Here is a 24866-nt window from a genome sequence, read left to right on the forward strand (position 1 = left end):
ACTTCTTAGGACAAATATTCTTAGGAATTCTAGATTTTATTTATTGGTGGCAATGACAGGTAAGTGCCTCAGTGTTGTAAATCTTTGGTAAAGACAGCAGCTTCTACCCAGTTAGCTAACGTATTCATTGCCATGTTAAAGCAATATCTGGTTTACACACAAAGCTTGTGTGTAATGTTGTTAGTTAGTGCCCCCAAAATCAGTGTTTAGGTGACACTTTGGATCTCAACTGTGACCTGTGTTGGCTTTCAGAATACCAAAAATCAGCTAGGCGGACATTTTGGGATTTGCGTGTGGCTTTAATATCCATTCATTTTTGTGCCTTAGCCTGCTGGATAGTTAGCAAGTTAAAGGATTGTTCATCTTAAATGCTGGTGCTGGTTGAGATGCTTGAAGAGGAGGAGTGAAGTAATGATTATTGACTATTTTTAGGAGAAGCATAGAGGAAGCAGGGAGAGGCTTGTCTGAGTCCACACCCAGCTGCCATTAACAACAACACATCATGCCGTGGCAGCAACATGCTGCTGTGTGACACTGATGTGCTGATGGATGTATGAATGCGTGTGAGTGCACGGTTAATTCACATCTGATGTTACTCTGTTAAGGTGTGTGTGTGTGTGTGTGTGTGTGTGTGTGTGTGTGTGTGTGTGTGTGTGTGTGTGTGTGTGTGTGTGTGCGCGCGCACGCGCCTGCTTGTATAACACATCTCAAGGTGTCAACATGTTCTCTCATGTGAGACAGACTTCAGTCAGGCTCTGCAGATCTGTAGACACTTAACATTGTTTTCTTGAAGGTATGACTTAAATGTTTTTGAGTACAACACAAACGTAAAACATCTCCACTGGCCACTTTATTACAAGATTTTGTGTTTTGTTGGCTTTACAAGACAGTATACAGTTTTGTCAGCAGGGTTAAATATTGCTGATGTCAGGTTAAGCTGTAGCTGGCTGTGTCATCACAGGTTGAAGACTGGTGATTGGTACATCCAGACACTAATTACCAATCTCTCACAGAGTCCCATACATGGATGGGCTGCTCAGTAAATATTTGCTGTCTGATGATCGGGCCTAGATGAGCATCGTGGCATGGGAAATAAAATGAATGCATGCAAACACATATTACTGGAACCTGGTTCAGCCAGAATAACTATCATTCAGTTGGGCACACCTTATCCAGTGTGAAATACCATTCATTAGACATGTTTCCTCTGTGTGCGTTTGAACCTATGTGTTATATGAACACAGAAAATTGGATAGATCTGTTGTCACTTTGACCTTTCTTCTCTCTCTTCTCTTCGGCTCTGTCTGGCTGAAGGGGCTGGGCAATCATATGCAGAATAGTTCTCATGCCTTTCACTCTCGTAACTCGGCATTGCCCTTTTGAATCAGGGCTTGATTGGAATGGTTTTGTACACTAGGGTCAATGCCCTCTCTACGGCTATTTCCCAGCAGCTTATTGGTTATTGTGAAACTGTGGGATTGTAATGTGTAAAGATCAGCTGACAGAGAGCTTTCAGAGGTTTGCCCTGCAGGCGCCCTCCTGACTGGGTGATTTAATAGATGGATGGCCTGGTGGAAAGTGGAGGTAAAGGGGAAGTGATAGAAGACAGGGAGGGGTGGAGGAATGCAGCAGCTGCAGTTCAAGCCCTGAGGTGCTTTGATTTATGTGACTGAGGTAGTGTGTGTGTGGGTGTGTGTATGTGTGTGTGTGCCTGTGCCTGTTTATCCAAAGCATACCAATGCCAATCTAATCTGTTTTACACACTTGAAAGGTGACTGTTGAACATAAACTGCACACTTTCCCCTGGGGGTGTCCTGTGGGCAGGGGTGGGCCCGTTTAGTTTTGTGAAAGGGTTGGAGCTGTAGTGTGGGTGTGGTTATCCAGAAATTCCACTCTTAAAACTCACACTGGTACGACCTTTTCAGTGTAACTTCTTTGTCTATTTTGTGCACTTTCTGAATGTTTCAGATGTTGACAACTGTTCAAAGAAGAGGTGTAAAGGACTTCACTACCCAGACTCTCTGTATGGGAGTGGAATTAAACTTTTTGAAACCCTTCAAGTGCATTTTTTAGGTTAATTTAACTGCTTGAATTTTTTATGGGTGCCATGTTTTTGTTTGTTTGTTTTCAGTTTTGCTTTCTAATTTTCACTTCTCTTTGTCACATTCAGTAGACACTGTTTTGAAAGCAAACTAGATGTACAGAAAGTTACATTAAAAATTACAAAGTGTTGGTAATGTTTTGTGAAACAAGAAAACAGAGAAAACAGCATTTATTCTTCTCCTCAGTGCTGTAAAGCTTTAGTTTGTGCTTTGTAGAAAGAAGGAGAAGAGCAGGAGAGAGAAGGATAGACAAAAGAGGCAATGCAGATACACCATTTCTGTGCATAAACGACTGATAGGGAACAAGAGAAAGGGAGATAAGAATGAAGGTATGAAGAGAGGAGGGAGGTGCAGAAATAACTCGCATTCCTCCATCAAACAGAGGTTTTAGTTATTGGTCCTGAAGGCAAGAGAGAGACACTTTTACCAAAACTACAAGGTTTTACACCATCACAATCTGTTAAGAACCTGGGCGTCATTTTAGACTCTGAGCTTAGTTTTATTCCTCATATTAAAAATATAACAAAGATTGGTTTTTATCATCTTAAAAATATAGTCCGCCCGTTTCTCTCTCAGGCTAACACAGAGGTGCTGATGCATGCTTTTATCTCCTGCCGTCTAGATTATTGTAATGCCCTGCTCTCTGGTCTTCCCAAAAAGACTATCTATAACTTACAGTTACTACAGAACTCAGCCGCATGTGTGCTGACGAGGACCAGAGGGCGGGAGCACATTACACCGGTTTTAGAATCGCTGCATTGGCTCCCCGTGTGTTTCAGGATCGACTTTAAGGTGCTTTTATTAGTTTTTAAGTGTCTTAACGGTCTTGGACCATCTTATTTATCTGACCTGTTTCTATCATATCAGCCCTCGCGGATCCTGAGGTCCTCTGGCACCGGCCTTTTGATTGTTCCAAGGGTTTGGACCAAAGCCCACGGAGAGGCGGCATTCAGCCATTATGGTCCGAAGCTTTGGAACAGCCTGCCAGAGTGCATCAGGACCACAGAGACCGTTGATATTTTTAAAAAAAGGCTCAAGACTCACCTTTTTAGTTTAGCTTTCAATTGATTTCTTATACTCTTTTAACGCAGACATGTTTTATCCGAGTACTTTGTCTTTTAGCTCTTAGGTCCTTTTATTTTATTCAATTTTAGGTTTTAGGTCCTTTATTTTATTGTCTTTTAGGTTCTAGGTCATTTAATTCTAATGTCTTTTAGGTTTTAGCTCCAGTGATTCCTCATGGGGGGCCTCCACACTGGGAGGGGTGTCTGGTCTGCCCGCTGGGGCGTCGTCCTGGGGACCCCTCAGGCCCAGAGGACTGGGGGGCTCTGCCCTGCGTGTGGAGTCCACCCCGGTTTGTCTGGGTTGGGGGTCTCCGTTGCGGCGGCACTCCCTGTGGCCACGGCCGGTGATCCTTCGCAGTGCGGATGAGCTCCCCGTAGGTGGTTTTCTTTTCCTTTTTCCTCTCATGATGCCTCAGTGCCCTGCCATTTTCATTGGGGTGCGTGTGTGTGGGTATGTGTGTGTGTGTGGTTGTGTGTGGATGGGTGTGTGCATGACGTATGTCTGCGGGTGTGTTGGGAGGGATAGTTGCTTTTATATTGCTATGTTATGTTTTTATCTTTTGTCAAGCACCTTGTGCTGCATTTTTATGTATGAAAGGTGCTATAGAAATAAAGTTTTTATTTTATTTTATTTATTTATCAAACAGAACCCAGGCAGGAGAATAAGAAATGGATGGTGGGAGGAGGGAGGACAGAGAGCCCTGTGGTGAACAGGTAGAAAGGGGGAGGAGTGGAAATGGCCAAGCAAGCAGTCAGTAATTAACAGAGAGCACACGTGACATTAAGTAGGAGGGCAGAGAGAGAGAGAGAGAGAGAGAGAGAGAGAGAGAGAGAGAGAGAGAGAGAGAGAGAGAGAGAGAGAGAGAGAGAGAGAGAATCGTGTTTTTGCAATTTGTGTTGTCCTTTGGTGATAATGGGAGGGAATCAGTGAGAAAGAGAGGAAGGACTGAAGAAACAAGAGGAAGGAGCATGTAAGTGTGTGTGTGTGTGTGTGTGTGTGTGTGTGTGTGTGTGTGTGTGTGTGTGTGTGTGTGTGTGTGTGTTGTTCAGCGAGACATGGGCTCCACAGCCAGCAAAGCCTATGCAAAGCCCAGCAAGGCCCCCCCTCATCGCCACAAGAAGAAATGGCAGAAGGTGTGTGTATGTGTTTACTACTCTAGACGTGTTTCTCTCTGCTGCTTTCCAATTCATCTGTTGCTACTCTTCTTCGTCAATACTGCTGGTCTTTCAGTCAGAACTGTCCTTGTGGAGAAGTCAGGGATTAGGATGGAATTTCACAGTCAAGTAATTTTTCAGGAATCTAGCCAAATGTATTTTCCACCTTGTCTAACACATTGATCACACGAGCTGTTGATCATCAGGCTCAACCATTTAGAGAAACTTGACACAGATAAGTTATGAAATATTACACCAGGGCCACAACAGGGCCATGTACTCTCCTTATCATGCTGTTTTTATAGCGCTTTTCCTTACATCATCTCTTTTACCACTTCAATAGTCTATTTATATTTTCATTGCTAGAAACATTTGGTTATTATTACAAACTGTCATTTAAACTTTTTGCTCTCTTTTCTCACTCTTTGCTTTACCTTTCTGCTCTTTAACTTCACTGACCCCTCATACAACAGATGGACTTTATAGCTGTGTGTGTGTGTGTGTGTGCGTGTGTGTGTGTGTGTGTGTGTGTGTGTGTGTGTGTGTGTGCGTGTGCGTGCGCGCACGCGTGCGTGCGTGTGTGTGTGTGTGTGTAGAAGCAGAAGCATTTGGACTCCTTTGTAAATTCCACTATTGCTCTTGTAAAGCAGCTTTTACTTTATTTGTGTGTTGTGTGTGTGTTTGTGTGCTAGACTAAGTAAATGTTATGGTCATTTATTCACATATAGGAGAATAATGTTCAGTTTTGGAGCACAGCAATGCACTTTGGTATGCCCAAATGTGAAATGTGTAAGATTGTGTGTGTGTGTGTGTGTGTGTGTGTGTGTGTGTGTGTGTGTGTGTGTGTGTGTGTGTGTGTGTGTGTGTGTGTGTGTGTGTTGGTCTGGTGGAGGCAGTCATATAGTGTGTTGGCTAGAGAGTGAAATGAATGGAAAAAACTGTATATTAAGGACTTTCCATGAGTATGAATGTAAAAACATGAGGCAGACATTATCTGCTGCTCCTGTGGAGTAGGGATGTGATATATTAAGGTTTTTCCCAGATGTTATTTGTTCATTCTTAATTGCAGTTAATTTTTACAATTTTGATTTGCCTGCTGAGATATTTTCTCATGTTTTCAGGTCAGTTACAGTTGCTGCTGTAAATGGTACATGACTGGGTGTTTGCAGCCATGATGGATGTTGTTTTCCTGATTGCCTTAAGACAAGATAGGATCTGTTTACCCTACTTGCTTTTTTATCTGTGTTGTTGCAATCATGGTCACAACCCTGCCTTTTCTAAAGGAACTAAAGGTTTCCTATAGTTGACTCTAAAGCTGGTGATTGCCCTCACTTATCTGTGCTGGGTATAAATTCTAAAACACAAAATGCTGAATGTCTCCACAATCATTCATATAGTTCACTACATGTCGTATTCACATGTAGTCCCAAAGTCATAGTGAAAATTATAAATTGTTTAACTTTTATAGTGTACTGAAGTCATGTCACAATGCATTGAAGAAATCTGTGTATAATCCTGAGCTAACTACCACTGCATGTTTTCTTTTATTATTATTATTTTGGCCATTTAACTCGCCATATAATCCTCTGCATAGAATTGCGTATCTAGTGTGTGAATAGTGACTGATTTTGAAGACAGCCTAAGTGTGCACTGATTAATCTCTGCTCATATCTGAATTAAAATTTTGTCTTCTTCTGTGCAGTGCGAGGAGGCTGTTAAGCAGAAAAAGGAGTTTTCACTGGAACTGGCACACCTCCGAGATGAGCTGGGTAAGAGTTGCCAGGGAGATTTTAGAAAATGATCAGAAAACAGTTTCCATGTCTAGTGTATGTATGTGTTTGAGGTGTGTCACTCAGTAGGAGGAAGGACTTACCAGGATGCGTCAAACGTGGAGAAAATAATTTCCCGAAGCATGGCATGTACACATACACACGTCTGTTAAATGTTCATAGTCTCCAAGTCAAGCTGAGCAGGAAGGACCTGCTTGTGTCTCACTGGGTAATGTTAGGTGGGTTAATAGTTCCCTGTTTTGAGATTATAAAATACAGTGTCCTTCTATCAGTTTATGTACTATGGATATGTATGTGTGTACATATGTGTGTGTGTGTGTGTGTGTATACATATACATACACACACACACACACACACATACATACATACATACACACACACACACACACACACACACACACACACACACACACACACACACACACACACACACATACATACATACACACACACACACACACACACACACACACACACACACACACACACACACACATACATACATACATACATACATACATACATACATACCTACATACATATACATTTGTACCTTTATATTTTTGCACACACTGTGGGACGGTGAGAGACATTATTTCGAGCCCTCTGTATGTCTTGTAAATCAACAATAAAGTTGAAATTGACATTGGTAACTGCTACCACCACAGGTATCCCTTAACTTGAAATAACAAACTATTTATTTTGTAATGAAGTATATGAATGTGAACTATTCATTCCTGAGGCAATTTAAACCTGAGCCTTTTCACTAGCTATGTGCAGAATTCACATTTGGCTGACTGTGTGTCACATTCAAAATGTGAAAGATCATAGATTTAATAAAGACTGCTTGCCTTGTTTCCCAGACTGCATTCCCTCTTCATCGTCTTCATTTGGTCTGAATGCGAAGCAGTAAAGCACTCTTTCCCTATCACTACCCCAAAAGTGATTCCCAGTCAGATATAAGAAGAGGGTTTGCTCCTGATATTATGTCTTTATTTTACACCGCCACCTCTCAAACACCTGCTGTGACTCACAACACCCACACAGTTTGTGCTGTCTGGTCTATAGAGAACCAGCTTGTGTCTAAGCTGCTCTCAGCTGTTGTGTCTCCATTACCACGGTGACAGGAGTTTACACCTAAACTGTGGGTCATTCAGAGGGAAACAGTAACTGTCCCAGCTACAGCCAGTTGTTATAGTAATTATTTAACTTAGAATATTTGTTAATTACAGGCACAGTGTGTGTGTGTGTGTGTGTGTGTGTGTGTGTGTGTGTGTGTGTGTGTGTGTGTGTGTGTGTGTGTGTGTATACAGGCTGTTTTTTTTATTTATTTATTTATTTTTTAAATCACATTTACCTTTTAAGTGATGCCATCCATATGTCCCTGGTAGATTATTGGTTCTGCTGTTCTATTACATAACCCAGTGAGTAAAGGATGAGAAAATGAAAGACCTGAAAGCAGTGACAAACAGAGATCTTTGTTAGTCCACGTGCTTTATTCTTTACCTGGATATTTTCCCAAATATTTCAAACTAGGCACAGCCATAACTCAGAATGGCATGTAATGATGGGTAGAGATGGAGGGAAGCATGCATGTGCTTGTGAGAGGTTCAGTTAGTCATGGAGGAAGGAGTCCTGCTGACTTCTTCTGAGCCAACTTGCAGATTGTTTTGGGGTTGGATCTCATGTCTGCCATAACAGTTGTTTTAACTGGAATGTGGTTGTCAGAGAATGCTCAGGGACATGAGCACACATACACAGACACACACAGAAAATCTGTTGTTGATTACCTGTTGAGACACTGACTGTTCTGAACTGACATGATGTGATGTGATGATTGTACTGGTGTGTGTTATGGATGTGACACCTAATGATAAAACAGTAAATGGTCAAAAGCTCAACGATGGCGTGAGCATCTTGGCTCCACTTGCCTCACACCTGCCCCATAAGAATTTTTTAGATCTTATATTGTGTAATATGGTGTGATTTTCAACCTGTTCATGCTTTTCTCTCCTGTGTCTTGTTTTGTAATGATGTCAACCAGCAGGTAGAACACTGACCCATTTGGCCTGTTTGGATGAAATTATTCTTTCTTCAATGTAACATGTAGCTGTTTTAAAACAAGGAAGATTGTATCATTGTTTCAAAAAAAGGGCAGTTAATCCATAAAATTGAGATTGCTCATCCTTACTTTTATATATCTGCTTCTTGCAGCCATGAGCCAGTGAGTTTTGTTTTCAATCATTGGTTTCTTAACTTTGTCATTTTGAGGTTTATCTTTTGGAGCTTGCTGTAAGAGTTTCAAAAAACATTTGATTTTAGGTTAGATTATGCTTTTCACGTAGCCAACTTTCTTTATGAAATAATGGTTAACTACAAATTCCTTTCAAAAACAATTGATCCCCAGACAAGAGTCTCGGTACTTTAGAGGGTCCTTGGAGCGTTAAACTAACTTCAAGTGCAAATTAACATTTCTATCTGAACTTCTCCTCTCCCTCCAGTCACATCATCACAGTGCTGCAAGCATCTGCAAAAGGAGAAGAAGGAGATGTGTGTCAGCATGGAGGAGACTTTGAAGAGGCTGGAGGAGCAGCACAAGGAGGAGCTGGTGCAGCTGGAGAAAAGGTGTGACATTCACATCTGCTAATGTGCTCATAGTCGGACCCTAAGTGTCAGACACAGTTTATGGAACTTTCTAACTCTTCAGTGTTACAACACTGTTAAACCCTGCACTAATTCTACTGTCTTCTGGATGTAATTTGTATCTGTGTGTCAGATTGAGGAGTTTTTACCAAACAGAGTGGGACAAAGTCCACCAGACATACCAGGAGGAGGCTGACAAATGCCGCATGTTGATGGAACAGCAGGTCAGATCACACACACACACACACACACACACACACACACACATACACACACACACACACACACACACACACACACACACACACACACACACACACACACACACACACACACACGTTTTAAATCAAATATTGTTGCAGTCCTGTTGTAATAATAAACTTTTTTTGTATAGCACCTTTCATACAGAAAGTGCTTTACAAGAACATAAAGATAAAACATAAAAAATCAAAGTAAAATAGGATGAAGAATAAAACCCACTTGACAATGACAGTAAAAGTAAGACAGAATAAGGATGATAATAAGATAAAAGAAAATGCATAAAACCAAAGAAAAACTAATAACAGAAAATAAAATAATAAAAAATAGGTAAAAAAAAAAAAAAAGAAGAAAAAAAAAGGATTACACAGAATGAGAACGATAAATACAACAATTTAGAAAAAGTGCAGCAGTGCATAAGTTTGAGGCAAAGAACAAAACTTTCAGACCTGGATCAGGGAGTCATAGCTAGTTAAAGGCTAAATTGAAGAGATAAGCTTTTAGCTTTCTTTTGAAAATTTTCAGTGAACTGGCTTCCCTGATGTCTCTGTATTTTGTTCCAGAGCTTTGGGGGCTAATATGGACAAAGGCTGCAATGATTGCAGTGTTCTTGACAAGAGAGTTAGCAATGTAGCTTGGTCCTAGCCCATGAAGAACTTTGTATACAACTAGGAGGACCTTAGAATCAATTCTGAATGTTACAGGAAGCCAGCAGCAGCTAAAACTGGACTTAATGTGCTCTCTCATCTTTTTCTGGTTGATAGCCGAGCTGCAGTTATGAATGAGCTAATGTCTCTCAGTGTTTTTTGTTTTGGCCTGTAAATAATGTGTTATGGTAATTGACTTGTCTTGTTGATTTAGAAATGGTCATACTTTAGCTGTTTCTAACGTGGAAAAATCAGGGTCACCTTGTTGATTTTGTCAATATAAGATGTAGCTGTTTTAAAATGAGGACAATGGTATCATTGTTTAGAAAATGGCACTTGATCCATGTCATGGATTCGTTGATCCAATGGATAAAAAAATGATGGCACAGCCGCAAAAGTCCTGTTTGGTGGATTTTTATTGTCACCAAAATGCAACCAGTGGAAAACTATTTACAGTGAGGATAAAAGCAACCAGTGGAAAACTATTTACAGTGAGGATAAAAGTCAGGAACCTGTGCTGAGGAGCCCCGACTTCAGCCAGAGGTTCCTGATCCAGACGGATGCATCCGCCGTGGGACTGGGAGCTGTCCTGGCCCAAGGTGCACCAGGAGAGGAACAACCTGTGCTGTACCTGAGCCGTAAGCTGCTTCCACGGGAGACCAGGTACTCCACTGTGGAGAAGGAGGGCCTGGCCATCAAGTGGGCCCTGGAGAGCTTGCGGTACTACCTGCTAGGGAGGGAGTTCGACCTAGAGACCGACCACCGAGCATTGACCTGGATTAACTCCATGAAAAACCACAACAGTCGTCTCACCCGCTGGTACCTCTCTTTCCAGCCGTTCCAGTTCCAGATCCGCCATCGAGCTGGCAGAACCAACGTTGTGGCTGATTATCTGTCCAGGTTGCCGCACATCGTCAACCTCGGGGAGGAGGATCATAATGTGACGGAGCGGTAGAGACCGCTTCGTCCATCTCCGTTCCCGCGGGCCTCTCTCCCTTGCCCAGGAGAGAGACCGCGGCAGCGCGCTCGTTGTTCCCCAGCAGGACCACAGGAGCGCGGTCCTGCTCAGACTGTTTCCCCACACAATCTCCGGCAGGTCCGCACTCATGCGGTCCTGCTCACATATTCCGAGGTCATATACACTGTCGCGGTAGTGCGTTCGAGGGTGCACACTCCGCCCCTACACGTTTCCCCACATCCCACTTCTGACACCAAATGTCACGGGTTCGTTGATCCAATGGATAAAAAAATGATGGCACAGCCGCAAAAGTCCCGTTTGGTGGACTTTTATTGTCACCAAAATGCAACCAGTGGAAAACTATTTACAGTGAGGATAAAAAAAAAAATTCCCAGGAACCAAAAATCAGCAACAACCCAAAAATAAGTATGTACAAAAAAAACCTCACTCCAGCTCCAAACCCCCGGCAGAGCAGAAATGCTCCCTTTATATATCCCATAGCCCCTCCCCTGGGCGGACCAACAATAATTAAATGGGGTGGTTTCACAATTACGGCTAAAACACACCGGAAAAAATAACACAATTACTACCACCATGTTGTTCAAATAAAACAGAACAGAATAGAACATAAATGCCCATCATATGGCTTCTTAAATTAAATTAACAAAACCCCGCAAATGGGAAAACAACCCAATACCAAACAAATGGATCAGTCCAGTTATCTTGCTGCCCTAACAGCGCGCCCCAATGCGCTATTTAAGCCGCACCCAGGTAGCGCCTTGGTTTAGCCCCTGAACCAGAGGCGGACCTACTCAGCATCAGCAGGTGAGCGTCTTTGTACTGTTCTGTGTGGGATGTGGGGAAACGTGTAGGCGCGGAATGTGCACCCTCGAACGCACTACCGCGACAGTGTATATGACCGGGAATATGTGAGCAGGACCGCATGAGTGCGGACCTGCCGGAGATTGTGTGGGGAAACAGTCTGAGCAGGACCGCGCTCCTGTGGTCCTGCCGGGGAACAACGAGCGCGCTGCAGCGGTCTCTCTCCTGGGCAAGGGAGAGAGGCCCGCGGGAACGGAGATGGACGAAGCGGTCTCTACCGCTCCGTCACAATCCAAAAGATTTAGAGTTGTTCTAAAGCCTCCAGAATGTTATTTTTTTTAAGAAAGGCATTAATTTGCACGTAAACTATGTTTTCCAGTATTGTACTGATGAATGGAAGGTTGGATATCAATGTAGTTACACTGAGTGAGTGCATTATTATTTGGTTGGGTATCTTTAGTAATTTGGTTTTACAGCAGCTGTTTTAAAAGCATCTGGGGAGACACCTGTTTGAAGAGATGTATTTCTAATCTTCAGGCCATGACCAGACACACTGGCAAACACCTGCTTTAACACATGATGTGGACGAGTTAGACTCAATGACAGTCTTACAGAGCCCAGTTAATGTAATACAGGTGAATTTGTTAATGAAATTGTTACTGTGTACCTACTGTGTTGTAGTTGCCTGTTAGTCTGGTATAATGAGGCTACATTGCTCCCATAAAACCAAGTTTTATTCTGAAATAATTATACACAAGTAGGACATTTGTACTATAGTGCGGCAGATAACTGCAAATTACAGGAGAATCGTTCATTTGTGGAAACAAGCACCAAAATTGGTACACATGCTCCTTGGGGATTGCTCTTTAGATAAAACGCGTTAGCCACCTAAAAATTCATGATGGCGGCCATTTTTCAAGATGGCCGCCAATGATGCTGATTGAATATACAGTAATATTTCATTTCGCAATAAAATTGAATAGACTTATCCTATTTGAATGATATTGGTGTCAAATCATACATTTTTCACTATGTAGAATCTGAATCTGGACCCTTGGACTTACTCACTGGCTTCCTTGTACCATATATCAGTCCCAGAATCCTAATATTCTGCTAAATTAGAGGTTCACTTTAGTATGTGTAGCATCTTCCTGTACAAGGCTTCCAAGCTGGACATGACACAATGCAGTGTGTGTGTGTGTGTGTGTGTGTGTGTGTGTGTGTGTGTGTGGTGTGGTGGTGGTGGTGGTGGTGGTGGTGGTGGTGGGGTGGGGGGGTTAGGTCAACGGAGCGGATGTCAAAGCACAACCAGGGCACGCTGGTGGCACCGCTGCTGTGAAACTCAGCATGGGGTTCAGTATCAGCTGAATAATTTGTTTGGTGTAGCTAAATAATGACTTTAGTGTCCCAAATGCTGTCTAACAAGCCCTGCATCAGTTAGCTAGTGTTGATTACATGTAGTTTGACATAGATGTTTAGTTAGCCAGCCGTGCCTGAATTGACAGGATGTGCCAGCGCGGGAGAGCCGAGCCAAGGGTAAGGGGGCTAACATGACTTGTTCATGGACTTACCCGGATGGTGTACAGATCGCACGGGACTTGATGAGATGAACTATCGGGCTAGGTGTAGGTCATATATTTTTATTCCCGAACCTAGTCGTATCCCATACTTTATTGTGCATGATTGTGCATTGTGCAAGGTGGTAAAAGGATAACCCCTCGGCCCTGATTCACTGAATACAGATAATTATCGCACTGTGATACCTTGATTACCATTCACCAAGATGGTAAATACAGATGCAGGACGGTCTAAATTCCAGACTGACTGGAGCAAGTGTTGTCTTTGCCAAAAGAACAATGGTGAAGAGCTCAAGTCACCATGTGCACAACAACCACAACAACATGACGGCTACACTATGATTGCAACTAATATTCCCCTCTTTCACGCAATTAATGATATGCCTATTGTTCTGGATCCAGCCAGACTTGATGATGGTGGTGGCATTGAAGAATCTCTGAGGAGGAACAAGACGCAGTATCACCAAAGTTGTCGCCTTATGTTCAACAACACAAAACTGGAGAGAGCCACAAAAAGAAGAGCAGAGAGTGCTCAGCCAGTGGAATGCCAGACCAAGCTGCGTAGAACCAGCCTTAAAGGCCAAATGTGTTTCATATGTGACAAAGAAGCCCCATCCTCTGAACTCACAAGACAGGTTATGACGATGAATCTCAATAAGAGAGTTAATGAATGTGCAAAAACTTTAAATGACGGAAAACTTCTTGCAAGACTCAGTGGTGGAGATGCTATTGCGCAGGAGTTCCAATACCATGTTGCATGCTTGACAGACCTGTACAATAGAGAGAGGTCATGCCTCAGAGCCACCAAGAGACTGGAACAGGAAAGTGCATCCGAAGAGGATGCCCACCCACAGGCATTCTCTGAGCTAGTCACATATCTATTGGAGACCTCTAGATCTGGTGAGGGTCCTGTAGTCTTCCGACTTGCAGACATAGTTCACCTGTATGCCCAGCGCCTGGAACAGCTGGGTGTTGATGCACCTGCTGTCAACTCCAAAAGACTGAAGGAAAAACTGCTTAAGACCTTAAGACCTTGGAGAAGTGGTCATGATGTACGACAGATCCAGCACAGCTGAAGGTGTTGATGATGCGAGGTTGGACATGTTTGCTCAGAAGCAGAGGTCGTACGAAGCCATTCCTCCAACCCGATCAGCGCTGAAGCAGCATGTGAAGTGTGCTGCCTACCAGGCGGGCTGCATCTGGAGTCAGTCAACAGAACATCAATCAGAAACACTCCTGCCAACTGGGGCTGGACCAAGAAAGGAGATCTGTGGCAGATCGTTTGGACAGAGCTCCCACCCATTGCAGAGAGTTGCCAGCAGCTGACCAAGTGTGGATGCAAGTCGGAATGCTGCAGTCGATGCAAATGCTATTGCTTTGGTCTGACCTGCACGGCACTGTGCAGCTGCAGATGCGAGATTTAGAAGCATTGTAGTATAGGCCTACTTATCCTGGCAGCAAGACTATGAGTGAAAAACAAGTATAGGTCTCCTGCCTACATGTGAAAAAAAATTATAAAAGGAAAAGACAAAAAAAAAAAATTAAAAAAAGGAAAAGACAAAAAAAATTTAAAAAAAAGGAAAAGACAAAAAAAAAAAAAAACCCTGCCTCGATGGGATCATCACCTTATCGTGGTGTGGCAGTTTGCGTGTCTCCATGACCCCTAGAGCTATGTCGGCGGGAGTCTTGTACTCCTGGCAGGGTTTCCCAAGCCGAACAGGTCAAAGGGTAGAGACTAGACAAAGAGTGATCCCACAGCGCTATTACTACATGTAATCTACACTAGCTAACTGACGCAGGGCTTATTAGACAGCACTGATATATGGTACAAGGAAGCCAGTGAGTAAGTCCAAGGGTCCAAATTCGGATTCTACATAGTGAAAAATGTATGATTTGACACCAATATCATTCAAATAGGATAAGTCTATGCGATTTTATTGCGAAATGCAGTATTATTGTATATTCAATGGCGGCCATCTTGAAAAATGGCCGCCATCATGAATTTTTAGGTGGCTAACGGGTTTTATCAAAAAAGTAATCCACAAGGAGTATGTGTGCCAATTTTGGTGCTTGTTTCCACAAATGAACGATTATTACAGTTATCTGCCACACTACTAGTACTCCCATGATCTCTGAACCTGCATGGATTGTCACTCTCTCTGTCTCCCTCACATGTGCGCGCACACACACACATACACTTCCTGATTGGATTCATGTCATGCAGCGACTCATAAAAAAAATCTCGGCCAGAGATTTATGACCATCGGCATGGCTATATCTCTGATACAGCTGATGAATGAGTGAACGTTAAGCTCAAGTCACCAGTTATGCGCATGCACAGCTTAATCAGAGATGAACCTTTGAAAATACTGTCACACTTTACATCAATGTAAGAAACATGTTCTAATGTTCACTGGAAACCCAAGTTTAGACTGTATATTATTTGTCTTTGCTACAGCAGCACCACCCACTGCCCCACAGAGACTTTTATGTTCCTGGGTAATCTGAAGATTTGATCCAACAGTCTGTATTACAGTTTTAAAGGTTTTAGTAAATCATTTGTATGTCGCTCTGATTTGCGTCTGCATCCTTCAGGTGGAGGAGCTGAGGAGCCAACAGGAAGCAGAGAGGAAGAACCAGGAAGTGAATCACAGCCAGAAGATGGAGTGTCTCAAACTGCATTATGAGACATCCATACAAGGTGTGTGCAGGACAAATACACAGCTCTGCATTTTAAATAGTCTTTTACCAACTGGACAATCATATATTCATTTTAATTTTGTATATTGAATAAATAAAGATCAGTCATTATTTTATGTCATCTTGCTCAAACATTTGATGCTAACATGCATTTGTATGTATGTTTGTGCTATCAGAGCTGAAGAGGATCCAGCAGACAGACCTGGAGAGCCTGGAGAAAACACTGAAAGAAACCGAAACATCTCTCTCTGTAAGAGACATTCATATATGAGCACTGTTAAAAAGAAAGAGTACATCAATGTCTTAAGGAAACAAAGTCCACTGACACTGTAGTCATTAATGGGACAAGAAAGACAGTATATCATACGTGGTAACACACTGAGTCTTAATCATGTGTGTAAGATGTGTACCTATTGTTCATAGTGCCTGTGTATGCACTGAGTGTAGGTCATTGATAAGGCAAACTTTTTTTATCCATAATGCAGGATGGTTTGAGGATTAGTGTTGTGCTCACTATACCGCTGCCGCAGCAATCGAGCCAGAGAAAAATTATGTTCAAAATATGCCCAAATTCATCTGGAGGGGGGCTGATTAATCATCATGGAAAATTATTTCTTAAAATTGAATGTCTGTGTGCCGCCTATAAAATTCCCTGCAACTTAACATATGATGTTGGAAGCACAAAAAATGCACAAAACAAAGCTATGATAGGTAGGAATACAAATAAACAACAAACAGACACTTTTATAGAAAAATTAGTTGTAAAAGTCATAATGTGTGACATCATGTGGCATTTCAAGTATTTCCTACAAAATATATTCATGATTTGGTTTGCTAATTTCTCATATTAGCAGTTAAGTGTTTTAATCATGCAGTGTGCTTGCTGTGATAAATTCCTTTCAGGTCCACAGTGAAGAGGCAGCAATTTGATTAGTTTACCTGTTACTGTTTTGACTCTGAATTGTCTGTCTGTCTTTGGAAGAACCAAAGCTCAGTGGTTGCTTAGTAATGACTTTTGACTGTGCCTCATTTTCCCTCTCACCAGGAGAAAGTATGTGAGCTGTCAGCAGAGAAGGAAGCTCTCAATGAGAAGCTAAAGGCAGAGGAGGAGAGGAGGAAGCACATACTCAGTGACAAGAATCTGGTAAAGATTATTACAATCTAGAATAATAGCTTTCTGTCACTGTGGTTCTTGGCTAAGACAGAACACACACATTTTAAATATGAAGGTAAAGTTAATAAAGGAATAATAACCAAGTGGAATAGATTCAGTGTTGCTGTAGGTGGAACAAACAAGGACAGCCAGACAAACAGGATGCTGTCCAGCTAAATTCTGACCTTCAGCAAAAACCCAATGAGACACTTAAAACTGTTCATCAAAACAAATCATTGGGGGGTCAGTTAGGGTCATTGATCCTGCTTTGCTTTCAAGACAGGGCATCAGGTAAATTACACAACTGATTTTTCAAGTCAAACCATCAAACATGCATGATCCTTTCTGTATACTTGCTAATATCTTGTGAGGTGTGACCTTATAGCAGCATGCGCTCTGAGGAGCAGTGGTCATCATGATGAAACACAGTGAGGATCTGAATCCATTTCTCTGCTGAACATGACTTCCCTCTGCTGGTTTGGAAGAGTCACACATGCTAACTGTATTCTGAGCCCCATAAACTATCGAACCACTAGCTCACAAAAATGACATGACAAGCATGACCACTTACTCATGGTGCCTTGTGTTGTAGTTAATCAGTATTACTGTCAAACAGAGAGCCGTCAAGTATGATGTAGCCTGTCTTAACTTGTATGTTTTGATTGTTTGTACAGAAGGATTCCCACACAGTGTACTTGGAGCAGGAGCTGGAGAGTCTTAAGGTGGTGCTAGAGATCAAGAATAACCAGCTGCACCAGAAGGAGAAGAAGCTCATGGAGATGGACAAACTGGTGGGCATTAATCTATCTTTGTTACATACTATCATCTTTGGGGGGAAAAGGTCCAATTAAATGTACTGAATATGGGCACAAAACAAGTTCAAAACCAATATTTTGTGTGGCTGTGTGTGTGTCACAGGTGGAGATGAATGTGAAACTGGAGGAGTGTCTGACGAAGGTCCAACAGGAGAATGAGGACTACAAGGCCAGGATGGACAAACAAGCTGCTCTCTCCAAGTATGTGTTGTTGCTGCTGCTGCTGCTGGTGTGTGTGTGTGTGTGTGTGTGTGTGTGTGTGTGTGTGTGTGTGTGTGTGTGTGTGTGTGTGTGTATCCGCATGCATCCACATTTAAATAGTTAAGATTTAGAATGTGAAATATAGTGAAGTAAAGGTCAACCAGTCATAGGATAGTGTAGTTCTATCTCACCTTTCCTTTAACCTTTAACCAATCTGTCAGATAGAACACTGTGTTGTAGACTAGACATAACAGGAGCACGCTGGATCCCACCATCAGTGTCGAGGCCTTGTATTCAAATAACACTAACGATAATCTAAAATTAATAAATGATCTGAATGGGGAAAAATAATCATGATCTTGTTTGTTATCAGGCTGCAATTAACAATTATTTTCATCATCTATTAATCAAGTGTCAAAAAATAGTGAAAAATTCTCATCACAATTTCTTAGAGCCCAAAAAACTGCAATTGCTTCCTTTGTCCAACCAACAGTCCAAAGCCTAAAGACGCTTCATTTACTATAATAAAAGACAAGCAGCTAATTTTTACATTGAAGAAGCTGGGATAAGCAAATGTTGGACATTTCTGCTTGAAAAATGACTGAAGCAATCAATCGATTAACAAAATCGTTGCCAGCTCATTTTCATTCGCTCAACTAATTGATTTTTGACTGACTGTTGTAGCTCTAGTTTTGTTGGCTCACACATGGTAACACCCAGTTTCAGTTCTATCCATTCAAATTATTTTTATCATCATGAACCCAGACTGAGAACCACAGCACATCTCCCCACAGCCCGCTACAGCTCTCTGTTTCCCCCTGCAGGCAGCTGTCCAATGAACAGGCCAAACTCCAGCAGACACTGCAGAAAGAGTCCAAGGTCAACAAGCGTCTGTCCATGGAGAATGAAGAGCTGCTGTGGAAGCTGCACAACGGTGACCTGCTGGCTAGTCCCCGCCGCCTCTCACCCACCTCACCCTTCAGCTCACCACGGAACTCTGCCTCCTTTCCCACAACTGAACCTTTATCACCCAGATAACCCTGACAGCAAACAACAATCCCTTCCTCTCCTCTGACCTCCTGATTCTCCTCATCAACTTGTGACACCTGACAAAGATAAAAGCTGTTCCAAATACAGAGAAACAGAGAATACAGACTTCAGTCACTGCCGTGTTGTCGGATATTAATGATACACTTGTACATTTGGAACAAAAAGACACTTATTTTGACAGCAAAAAGACATTGGTGTGGCTCCAATGCGCTAAATCTGAGTGAGGGACTGACCTTGGACTCTATCAGTCTCTGTCAAATGACTGTTCTCCAATAAATTTTTCTTCTTTTTCTGAAGAACACCTAAATAACAGGCACACCTCAGGGTCTGTAAATAATGCCTCACTCTTATTTTGACTATTCTTCCCTTTTTTCTTTTGTTATGTTGTACAGTTTAAGCTCATCCTGTTCTTTATAACCCTCTTTTTTTTTTTTTTTAGGGGTAGATAAAAGAAACCTTGGATTTGTGGCATAGGCAGGTTTGTGGAAACAGATTCATTGTTTGAGTCTGGTAAATCCTAAAATGACAAACACTTCTTGGTGTATTAGCATGAATTATTTTACCGTTTCCCTTCTTTTATAAAGGCCGTTTTTCTCCCAAAAAAGTGAACCTCAATAACTGATCTGGTTTGGACCTCTGGAAGAAGTGCATACTCGTGATATCCATCTGTGGGCAAACAATGGATGTCTGTTCCTCCGTGTGAGCTCCTCACAACCTCTACCTTAATCTTCTATGTGGAATGTAATTATTCTTGGATGTTAGATCAGAGCATACCAGCTCAGACATACACATGCATGCACACCATCTCGGAGCCAAATATGCAGTTTAACAAGGATGTTGTTGGCCAGAAGAGTATTTGCCTCTCTCCCCCTTTACTTTTTCCCGTGACTTATTAACAAAGGGACACGACAACCCCACACCTCTAAAACCATCTTGTGCCCAAACTGGGCAAATCTGAACAAGTGACTGATTCATTAATTTCAGTCTTTGCTTTGGGACACATATAAAATCACCAGAATCATGCCAGTGATGATTTCCAGAGAGAAAACTGCCAGATTCTCCTTAACTGTAAGACTCTGGCCTCTGTTTACTAAATCCTAGAAAAGTGTCACTTTGTGTGTCTGGAATTTGTCCTGAAAAACCTTGGATGTACCTAATTGCCTCCTTTATTTTGGATAAAGAATAAAGACAATATGACATAAGATTTAAAGCAACATACTTTTGTTTTTCCAATATTAATATAAATGAAATGGTATACATTTTTGAAAAAGTTATATATACAGGAATACAGGAAAGGCTTGAGTGAGATGTTTTTATCCAGTTTGCACCCTGTAACAGATGTGAATTGAGACATTATTTAAAAACTTTTTTCAGCTCCAGTAAGGAGCTATATGTTGCATCCACACTTGCTCTCAACCTATGGGCCACGAGGAAGATCAATGACATCACTTGCTGCTTTGCTGGGGTCCAGTTGTACTGGTAACTCGGTGATGATTGGTGGTGGTTGCTCGAGATCAGCAGCTCGTACCATCATGGTCACAGATTTGATGGAGTACCACCAACCATGCCATGTATACCACACCACCCCATCATCAGTCATGGCTTGGTATGGTCCTTTGTAGTAATGACCGTTCAGGTTGCCTGAATCACACCTGTGAGGAGGAAGTAAAAGAAAAATAGACACAATAGATAAAAACTTGGCCCACAGTAACAGCTGTGTGTGATTTGATTTGGAAATACATCTGCGTACACACACACACACACACACACACACACACACACACACACACACACACACACACACACACACACACACACACACGTATTTTGCCATATTGAACTTTGCTCCCTTGTTTTCCTCTATTGATTTGTACAAAATAAGCACCATAGTGAATCAAAAGTGAATGTCTTTTCCATTACCTGCTAAACCACCAGCCTGACTTGCTGTGTCTGATACAACTGGCATCATCTTTTCCAGTGCCGCCATCATTCTGCTGGTCATAGGTGCTGAATTTGACCCCATCTGAGTCCAAGCCTGGACTGGTCCACTTCAGCCCAGCAGAAGGAGGGCCATGGACATCAGCCAGGGAGTTGCCTGCATTCCCAGTGTACTCTCCCAAATGTAACTGGTACTGGTCCTTTGAGTGGACATGGGAGTAAAGGCAACAAGTCTTGAATAAATCTTTGAAGTTGAAAAAGAGCTTTGGTTTACTCACATTTACATTATTAACTGATTCATGCATCCAGAATGAAGTTCAGAGAGATTTTCTGATCAGAAAACATAAGCAATCAAAAGTAAGCGTTATAAGAAATGTAGTATATGTGACACACATCTGTGTTGATTGATGGCCCAAATGAGGTTTTGTTCTGAACAGAGCGCATGATTATAAATTACATTAAAACAGAGCAACAAGGGGATGGGAAAGATGGAGAGAGGAGACAGGGCAAAACATGGATGGATAGAAGTAAGAGGCAAAAGCATTGAGAGGAAAATTAAGGAGTAGAAGTATGAAAAGAAGGGAAACAAAAGGGTATGAGAGGAAAATGAATGAAAGGGAAGAGATGGACAACAGCTGGCAGGCCTGGAGCTAGATGTTCTTGCTGTTGTTTCTATTGCAAAGGGCATAAAACACAAAGAACATGAATAGTCTAAACAAAACCCCATCTGTTATGGGAAATGAAGAGAGGGCAAGGTTAAAGACAAACAGAATAGACATTGCAGAAAATTACAGACAGACATATACATACAATTTATTGATTTAATCCAGTCTGAATAACTAAATCATTTTCAAAAACGGGTCAAATTCCACAAAAGGGAACAAAATGTCTCCACTTTGTGCAAATGTAAAACTAAACAAAATCTTGAATCTTGTTGAATCGAACCATTTTTATTTGCAGAGACTCTTGAAACAACATTCACACGAGACTAAATTACTTTTCACTTTATGCTTTTTGTTTTCATTATATTGTCCCTGAGTTACCTTTTCATCATCCACTCTGAAGTTCTTGTACTCTGCATAGCGCTGATCACCCTTAAAGTCCTCCATGTCAATCCGCAGGTCGTAGTTTCCTAGAAGACACAGAGTTACATAGGCAACCATCCTATAATGAAGACATACGAACACACATACATGTACACACACCTTGTGAGGTTATATAATGTAGAGGTTCATTGCCCAGCCAGAATTCTCCATCAGGGGAGTAGAGGTCTCCAAATCCATGCTTGTACTCCACCCATGCTCTGTGCACCCAGAGTAAATGGTAAATGGTCTGTATTTCTATTGCGCTTTTCTAGTTTGGTAACCAGTCACAGCACTTTTACAACACAGGTATGCATTTACCCATTCACACACATTCATACAATGGCTAGGCTACCTGCTCATTACAAGCTTTTATCCATTCCCACACTCTCACACACTGATTCAGTATCTTGCCCAAGGATACTTGGACATGTAGACTGCCGAGGCCAGGGATCAAACCGCTGACCTTCTGAGCCACAGCTGCCCCTCATGCACTGATTATGGATTCATTATGTCACATTTCTTGACACATGCAGAAGGTAAATTCCTATTTTTATGTGTGCAAAGCTGACACACACGCACGCACGCACACCTGTCAAAGCTCTCTTTGCCATCCCTCCTCCTCTGGAAGACAGTCCATCCTCCTCCATTGTTCATATCACAGTAGACATTCAGTGCAGTGGGAGAGCTGGCTGGACGAATCACGTACAACCCACTAGCTACATTGCCATCTGCAAACACCTCGGAGCAGTCTAAACATACAAACAGAAAGGTACACAAGGTGAAATATTCAAGCCAGGTAGATAAATAATCAGTTTGGATGCAATAGAAGTCAAAAGAAACATACAGACACATTTGACTTTTGTACTATCAAGTTGGTCAGTGGAGATAGCATCAAGGCAGATGGCCGCCCACCCAGAGTCTGGTTCTGCTCGAGGTTTCTGCCTGTTAAAAGGAAGTTTTTCCTCGCCACTGTCGCCAAGTGCTTGCTCATGAGGGAATTGTTGGTTCTCTGTAGATAAAAGAGCTCGGCCTGGACCAGCTCTGTATGGAAAGTGTCCTGAGACAACTTCTGCTGTGATTTGGCGCTATATAAATAAAATTGAATTGAATTGAATTAGATAATTTTGAGACATACAGGTGTCGCAGCACACGGATATATGCTTTGTTTTGACTTGCCAACATCTTTCATCTTTTCTACCCTATTTGTCTGAAACATATGGACACATCATTTTGTTTTGTTTTTTGACACACCTACATCTAATATAATTGCCTTACAAACTTGTTTTGGCAACAGTTGCTGATGTTTAACATCCAGCAGGCACAAAGCAACTTTAGCATTCATTTGGAATTGTGCTTCAAGCCACCACATGAATATAATTTCAATATTCACTTTGAGCTCTGCCAACCCCTGAGAAATATAGAAAAGTAACAGGTAACAGCAGGACACAACATAGGACATTTTGTGGTGAAGGCAGATATACACATCTGCCCAGACACAAACCTATCTCTCAATGAACTCTGGCCCTACCTCTGTAGAGGTTCTCAGGGCCTAGGTGTGAGTTGGGTATGTGCTCCAGCTGCTGGGCCTGGCTGTTGTGGAGATCCTGGATGTAGCGATGCTGGTCCTTGATCATGTTCATCAGACCATGGATCTCAGCTTCCAGGTTGACCACCCTCTCCTCACATGGCACAGGGGCCTGGACAGAGAATGAAAGACAAGATAAATAACAACTACACCAAAGATTTCCCTTGACCTTAAGGGTAAGAGAATCGTAAGTATAGCTAGCTACAGACAGCCAACAAACATGTTACAATAGACAGAACTGCAAACATTAAGCAAAGAATATACGCTACATGTTTGGCATACAGTGTTGCTTGTTTTGCTTTGATTTCTACCCTCTGAAATAACTGTTAGTTTGTCAGGAAAAATGTTGTGTTTCTTGACAGTTTAAGTGATAAATGCTAATGTCATCCAAATTTCTTTAACTTCAGATTTAATGAATCTTTTATAAAAACCCCAGTTTTTGCAGAGACTTGGAGTATTAAATCATGCACCTAGTCTATCTGTTTTTAATATTTAATTTTATCAGGGAGCATGCGCAGTTGCATCAGATTAGTAACCATCTGTGAAAGAGACACCCAGGTGACACTCAATACAAACTGCTCTCTAGATATGATGAACACAAAAGGATCACCCTGAATTCAAACCAACACCAGAGGTACTGAAACTCACAGAAAAATGAAAGAGTAGACAGTGGAGGTACACAGTTCTACCCTGTCTGGTTTGTCTTTTGCTATTGGTTTAATGTTGAAAAAAATGCATTTCAAAAAATGTATGCGTCTTCCAAGAAATAATGTCCTTGTTTCTCTGCTTAAATCTCACCATGAACAGATTTCAATGGAACTAATACTTTACCAAACTAATCAAACAAGTATGTGAGAGATCTGTCTCAAAACCTATGTACCTAAACCAAAACTATGCATGGAATATGGAATGAATAGAACTCTCACAGTGCTTCTTATTGTTAGTTATCTGGAGTGTCTTACCGCCAGAGAGGCAGCCAGGTGAAGAACAAAGGCAACTGATGTCCTTAGCATTCCCATAATCAGTGATCTGATGAGTGACTGAATCAAAGTGCTGTAGTCTCTTGTTGCCCTTTGTCTATAGAGTTTCAGTGACTTCCCTCTCTGCCCTCCGTTGCTGATTTGGCTGTTCGATGTTGTAGCTTCACTTCACTGCTTTTTCTCACTGTGATTCACCATGGCTGGAGATAATTAGACTGTACATGGATTGACTCTTGTAAGACATCTCCATCTCCATCTAGTGGTTGGAGTACTTCATCAATCAGTCTCCTGCCAATAAACCAATGCCTTATACTGAACCTACAAAATGCACACTCCTCAGGG

The 24866-nt window shown here is 41.9% G+C and overlaps 2 protein-coding genes across 4 annotated transcripts in view; one reads left to right on the forward strand and one right to left on the reverse strand.

Moving 5' to 3' along the window:
- Window positions 1-21129, forward strand: part of LOC139342173 (microtubule-associated tumor suppressor 1 homolog) — an 88027-nt gene extending 66898 nt beyond the window's left edge. For all 3 annotated transcript variants that reach the window (XM_070979136.1, XM_070979152.1, XM_070979145.1), the window contains exons 10-18: window positions 6024-6090; window positions 8614-8737; window positions 8889-8979; window positions 15613-15718; window positions 15894-15967; window positions 16763-16861; window positions 17545-17661; window positions 17789-17886; window positions 18711-21129. In XM_070979136.1, coding sequence (XP_070835237.1) covers window positions 6024-6090; window positions 8614-8737; window positions 8889-8979; window positions 15613-15718; window positions 15894-15967; window positions 16763-16861; window positions 17545-17661; window positions 17789-17886; window positions 18711-18924 — 990 coding nt within the window. In that variant the 3' untranslated portion in view covers window positions 18925-21129. The remainder of the gene's footprint in view (window positions 1-6023; window positions 6091-8613; window positions 8738-8888; window positions 8980-15612; window positions 15719-15893; window positions 15968-16762; window positions 16862-17544; window positions 17662-17788; window positions 17887-18710) is intronic.
- Window positions 20090-24741, reverse strand: LOC139342237 (fibrinogen-like protein 1). The gene is made up of 7 exons (XM_070979237.1): window positions 24507-24741; window positions 23488-23656; window positions 22549-22708; window positions 22080-22177; window positions 21918-22006; window positions 20857-21074; window positions 20090-20588 (listed from the first exon to the last, which is right to left on the reverse strand). Exons 1-7 carry the CDS (start codon window positions 24561-24563, stop codon window positions 20354-20356), a joined length of 1026 nt encoding a protein of 341 aa, XP_070835338.1. The 5' UTR covers window positions 24564-24741; the 3' UTR covers window positions 20090-20353.
- Between the last annotated feature and the right edge of the window lie 125 nt (window positions 24742-24866).

This window comes from Chaetodon trifascialis, chromosome 2 (assembly GCF_039877785.1).
Source record: "Chaetodon trifascialis isolate fChaTrf1 chromosome 2, fChaTrf1.hap1, whole genome shotgun sequence".
Taxonomy (NCBI): Eukaryota; Metazoa; Chordata; class Actinopteri; order Chaetodontiformes; family Chaetodontidae; genus Chaetodon; species Chaetodon trifascialis.

Coding starts and splice junctions, on each gene's coding strand:
- LOC139342237 (XM_070979237.1), bottom strand. CDS start 24,563: ATGGGAATGCTAAGGACATCAGTTGCCTTTGTTCTTCACCTGGCTGCC. Junction 23,657..24,506: donor ACCTGGCTGCCTCTCTGGCG/GTAAGACACTCC, acceptor TTCTCTGTCCAG/GCCCCTGTGCCATGTGAGGA. Junction 22,709..23,487: donor CCCTGAGAACCTCTACAGAG/GTAGGGCCAGAG, acceptor TTGTATGTTTAG/ACTGCTCCGAGGTGTTTGCA.